Genomic DNA, 6,000 nt, shown 5'->3' with positions numbered 1-6,000 from the left:
GATTGGAGTGGTGGATGGTGGTTTATGGTGAGTTATAACAGCAACAGAAAGAGAATGTGTGTCGGTGTCGCTGCACATTTGAAGGCATCACCCAGATGTGCCGATCACCAGGACACAGAAAAAGCAACCTGTATTTTGGCTTTCCTAGATATGTCATAGATTTTGTAAGGGGTTTTTTTTGCAATTTCAACACTACTGTCTGTCTTTTGTCATGGTGCAAACTTATGGACCTGATCCTAAACAGACTATGGTTGAGCCAGTGGATGATGCCATTGCCCCCTCCCAACAACAGTACCATCGTCCACCATGTCATATGCCAATTAACATTGGACAACCCTAAAATAGACTCATTAAAAACCTTCCCAGACCTAATATACATGCGTGATTTTAATCCTTTTAAGAAAGACCCATTCCAAAGGAGACCCAAGGACAGGGTAATCACTTTAGACCCAATTCATAAAGCAGTGGACCTGGACAGACTCATAGAAAGAACATTAACACTAGCAGTTTGTTTGCTCGCTGGCTGTCTCATTCTTCCTAGCCTAAGCAGCTGAATTTCACCTCTCAGTGGGAAAAAAGTGTGAATCTATCAGCAGGACTGTGCATCTCGCCATGTGCATCCTTGTTCACTTGCATGATACAATAAAAAAAGAAAATGCGGACACATCAGCGCTGCTACTATTCAGAAACTCCAGGGTACCTTGAAATGAGTAGCTACAATCAAAAAGGGAAGTAATACGTGTCATTTTTCCTGCATTCACAAGACAGCCCTGCGTGCAACTGTTTTCCTAATCCTACTGCCGCCCACTTCCTCTTGATATCCAACCATTACCACCTGCACATTAGATTATCAATAGATTGAGTCTTCTCCCGTCCCGCAAGGAAAACATGTTATTGGACCATTAAGAAAGATGCATGCACGTCGGTAATAAGTATCAAAATTGCATTCTGGTGCACAATTACAGTCATAATGACAGTTATACCGATGTCTCTGGGATTCAGTGGTATTATTATTATTATTATTATTATTGTTATTGTTATTGTTGTTATTATTATTATTATTATTATTATTGTTATTATTAACTATAATTATTCCTGAGTAATTCCTCTAAATGTCTGACTTGCCCTGTTTTTTTTTGTATTGTAATATCCTGCTTGTATCTTCTTTCACACTTCATTTATTGACATTTCCATCTTTCTGAGATCTTTTTTTTTTTTCACCAAAACCCAGTGAGATTTGCATTATTACAGAAACAAACAAGAGCTGTACCAAAAAGGTAAATACCGAAATCCAATAAAATATGATTTGGCACTGTGAAGGAGATGTAACTGTAATTGAATCCAGAAGACATTTAGTGAAGTTAATGGCTTTAATTTTGATTTCAAGATGCTCCAGAGGGAGGGATCCAATATTTAATGGTATATTGCGGTGAGCATTAAAACACACAATAAGCTGGTCCCATTTTTGGCTCTTTTTTTTTTTTTTTTTTTTTTTTTTAAACTCCATAAATTATTGGAAGAAGCCCAGCGAGAAAAAGAAAAGCATTTGTTACAAAGCTTAAAAGAATGATAATAAATTTGTACATGAAAAATTCAGTTTTTTCCCCCATAAATAATCCAGCTGACGCCATCCTGTGACCCCCGACAGGGCTCCGAACCTTTGTAGTACAGACATTGAAAACAACAAAGCAGCATGTTACACAATGCAATCCAAGTACACTTGTTCTCTGGAGAGCTTGTTGTACTCTACCTTTTTGTTTTGACTGTCACTGTAAAAACTGGCCACCAGGCTCTAATGTCACAAACACAGTGGTCAAGTCCCAGAGAAGGGTCATCACATGTCCTTTTATAAATGTTAATACTCAGTCCTTGAGACGAGACAAGTTGTGAACAGAGTCGTCGGAGAATCAGAGCAGATAAAAGAGGAGAGGTCGTTGTGGGCAACAGACAGTTCCCGGGAGCCATGGCAACAGCAGACTGGTACAATAGGTTGCTCAGGCGCCGAGAGAGGAGAGGAGGGATGAACAGAACGAGAGGGCGACACGAGATGGGGAGGTGGAGATGAAAATGAAGGAAGTCTGGATGAAAGGTGGACAAACGTCCGTGCTTGTCGCTCGTCCTTTTACCTCGTCACTGATCCTTTTTTCTCTTGTGCTGTTCAAAAGAACCTTGACTCATCTAGCTTCACTGTGACACCAGGATGCTTCTTTAATTTGACAACACTGGTGTGAAACGGTGTGTCATTTCCTCCTTTACACAGAGCTGAAAGCCTCGATCCCAGCAGAGTAAGTGGCACCCATTGCCTGCAGAACTGCATCAGGGAATTTAACCACTGAGCCTTCACAGCACTTTAACCCTCTTTTAGCTCTTTAGGGAATTAAATCTCTACTACTGCAGTGTTACTGCTGTAAACATGGAGCAGCAAAGGAGGCATACAGACAGGAAGTCTGTGTTAATAGATCTCCTGCTTGAAGGCTCTTCAGAGATAGGCCAACGTATTGGTTAGTTAGACTCCTCCAGTCAGCATCCAGGTCTAGACAGCGGTGCTACGACCCAGCAGGGGGAAGGCTGTTGGCAGGCCACAGCTGGGCTCCAGTCCCCTCAGTCCATGGACCCCCTGAAGCCCCTGAAACCCTCCTTGGAACCCCTGTATCCCCCCTTGGAGTCCTTGCATCCCTCCTCGAAGTCCTTGTATGCTTCCTTGTAGTCCTTGTATGCCACCTTGGAGTCCTTGTATTCCACCTCGGAACCCAAGTCCATCATGAGGAGTCCTAGGCTCTCGGCGGGGCATGGTTGCCATCGCAGCGGCAGCCTGGATGGGACGGGCCCCTGGCGGGGTGAGGTTGTTGTGGTTCAGGTCCATGTTTGACAGGAGATGACCCAGGGAGTCCCAGCGCTGGGATGAGGGCAAGCGTATTAGGGAGGAGTAACCTCTATCAGGGAATACGGCCGCCACGGGAGGCTTGCTGGTCTCAGACGTGAACACTGGAGCAGGATCCTGGTGTTCCCTGACAGGAGGAGGAGGCCGAGGTGGCGCGGCTCGGAGCGTAGCAGGCTTCAGGTAGGTGCCCCCCCGTGGATCGGCCAAGACCTCACTGTAGGGCGGAGGAGGATCCTCCATTAGAACGGCCTCCTCATAGCAGGGCGGCTTCCCAAAAAGGTCTGTGTCTGAAAAAAGAGGAAACCGGGATTAATCACAACATGCACCAATATTTTAGTGAGACAGCCTTGTTGCTAATTTGTCCCAGAGACCGACCGCGACACTGCAACATAGACCACTATTGTAAAGAGACAAGACAAACTGCATGCAAGGTCAACTATGACTCTTTCTGGTATGATTTTATTTTATTAAACCATTAAGGTTTAATATTTGTGACACTTTCCCAGAGTCTAGAAAAGCTATTTTCTATTGTCATCCCAATATGAAGTCTATTGGACAAGAGACACTGTATGTGCAGTGGGCTGCATAACGTGGCAGCAAACCAGAAAGAGAGAAGACTATATTGGAATGCGGGCTGGATAAACAACTTTGGAGACCATTTTGCAGTCTGATATCCACTTCTCATAATACATACATGATGCAGTGTGTGTGTGTGTGTGTGTGTGTGTGTGTGTGTGTGTGTGTCAGTCACACTTCATCTTCAGGTCACAACCCAAAGGATTGTAATAAGCAGTGTCCTACTGTGATACATGTGAAAGTGTGTTCAGCTGTGGGAACAAAATGCATCACAGCACATTTGGTCTGTTTCTCTCTCTCACACACATTTTTATTTTCCATTATCACTCGCTCCAATTTCAGGCACACTTGTTTTCCATCTTTCTGCCTCTCATTTAAGACTGAAGCAATTTCTGGTGGAAGAACTGCAACGCAAGTCCACGCGATAATATTACATACATTGTAGCTAACAAACCCATAATCATATGCATTTCATTGTTGTAAAATTACAGTCCTCCAACCCTACACGTCAATGACATAACATGATGATTCATTACTGTCTGTAATTGCCATTTAGGCTACTTCTACTGTGTAGGGAGAAGTGAATAAATGAATGATTTCAGAGAAAGTGTTGGTGTGTTTGGGCCTGGCTGGCTCATTTTTAGCAGATTTTTGGGAGTACAGCCAAATGGACACACATCCTGAAAGCTATTTTTGCAAATGTAGCTTTAAAGGATGACACTTTCAAAATTCTGGTGTTTTATCGAAGGATATAAGAGTTCTGCTTCTGGTAGGAATGAATCCTGCTTTGTTTTTCCATGTGTATTCTTTGCAATCTTTGTCTTAGTACAGAAATGAACCAAAACACATCGATTGCTGTCGTCAAGACTGACAATCCTTTTCCTCCAAGACTGTCTCCTGGAAATTACATTTATACAGTACTTGTTTTCCCAGGTTGCAAGGTGGTGGTCAGGGTTGATAGTAGGTGTACGAGGCACAGGACTGTCACCCCAGAGACCCTTCTCTGGTTAGGTTAAGGCAACAAAAACACTTCAATCAAGGTAAGGAAAAGTCTATAGACTGTGATTTTGGTTAAATGTTAATACTGATAATAATGTTTCTAATTTTAGATTCACTGCAACCTTTTTCTGTATTAAATGACACTGTGATCTCTCTGTAAACCAAGTGCTTCTAGTGCCTAAACGTAACTATAAAAAACTTCAACTAGAATTAACACCTTGCTGTTATGCCAATCAAGTTGCAGTTACAGTTTACATCCATGTCTGTGAAAACATAGGTGCGTCACACACATGTTTCAAGGTGGACTCCCTAAGATTAGTGTCACAAACTCTACCTGACCAAATGTCTTCTCTTCTGTTCCTGAGTTATGTTGTTAAAGAATGGCCTGAAAAGTGTTTAGCTGAACATTATGATGTCACAATGAAGTTGAGCTTTGACCTTCATTAGTTTATCCTGTTGGATATTTGTGTAACATTCTGTAATAATTAGCATATGAATTCTAAAGTTATGGTCAAAAGCATGTTTTGTGAGGTCACAGTGACCTTGACCTTTGATTTTAAACCATCAAATTCTTATCAGTTTGTTCTTGAGTCCAGGTGGAAGTTTGTGCCAGAATTGAGGGAAATTCCCTTAAGGTGTACTTCAGATATCTCGTTTACGAGAATGAGATGGATGTAAGGTCATGGTGACCTTGACCTTTAACCTCTGACCACCTAATTATGATCAATTCATCCTTGACACAGAGTGCCAAAATTGAAAAAAAAATTCCCTCAAGGCGTTCTTGAGATATTGCGTCCACTAGAAAGAGACAGATGAGATAGCAGTGACCTTGACCTTTGACCTATGACCACCACAATCTCCTCTACTGGAAGGACGGACACCTCAAAGACATTTTAGGCCCGTTTCCACTGAAGAAGTTCCTGGTACTATCTGGGGGGCAGGAACTACTACAGGAACGTCCTCTCGCTCGGCCCTCTCAACCGCTGTGTCTCCACTGAGAGAGCGGAGTAGGAGGAAGGTTCCTGTAAAGTTACGGGCTGCCTCTGGATGTGACGTAATCGTTGCGCGACCATTTTGACCGGGGTGACGTAGGGACGCCGTTAGCCGACAGTGATGTCTGTAATAACTCAGTAAATGGTCCGTGAAAAAAATATTTTTTTCCAGCAGATGTCTTAGTTACAACATGATTGAGCTAACTGGAGTAGTTTCATGTCGTATCCGACAACGGGAGGCTTTTAACAGATGACGTCCTGATGTTAGCTTTGCTGCTGCTGTTAGCTGTCCCTGTCAGCTGATGCTTTCTAGACATCGTGATTTCCCATAACTGAATAAATACCACACATAGCAACACAAAACTGCTTTGCTAGCTCAATCATGTTGTAACTAAGACATCCGCTGGAAAGAATAATTTTTTGACGGGCCATTTAGTGAGTTTTTTTAACATGGCAGCAGAAGCTATATGAACGAGCTAACCCTCGTCTGCTGAGTTTTAAAAATGCCGGCTATTTTGTTGCTTTCTGTTGACGTCACATCCCTCCTTGAGT

At 42.8% G+C, this 6,000-nt stretch overlaps 1 protein-coding gene across 2 annotated transcripts in view; it reads right to left on the bottom strand.

Annotated features, from left to right (window-relative positions):
* Positions 1 to 1,351: 1,351 nt before the first annotated feature.
* prr7 (proline rich 7 (synaptic)) overlaps positions 1,352 to 6,000 on the bottom strand; it is a 39,952-nt gene continuing 35,303 nt past the window's right edge. For both annotated transcript variants that reach the window (XM_033638471.2, XM_033638483.2), the window contains exon 3: positions 1,352 to 3,168. In XM_033638471.2, coding sequence (XP_033494362.1) covers positions 2,534 to 3,168 — 635 coding nt within the window. In that variant the 3' untranslated portion in view covers positions 1,352 to 2,533. The remainder of the gene's footprint in view (positions 3,169 to 6,000) is intronic.

Source organism: Epinephelus lanceolatus, chromosome 11 (assembly GCF_041903045.1).
Source record: "Epinephelus lanceolatus isolate andai-2023 chromosome 11, ASM4190304v1, whole genome shotgun sequence".
Taxonomy (NCBI): Eukaryota; Metazoa; Chordata; class Actinopteri; order Perciformes; family Serranidae; genus Epinephelus; species Epinephelus lanceolatus.
This window is presented reverse-complemented; position numbering and strand designations above follow the sequence as displayed.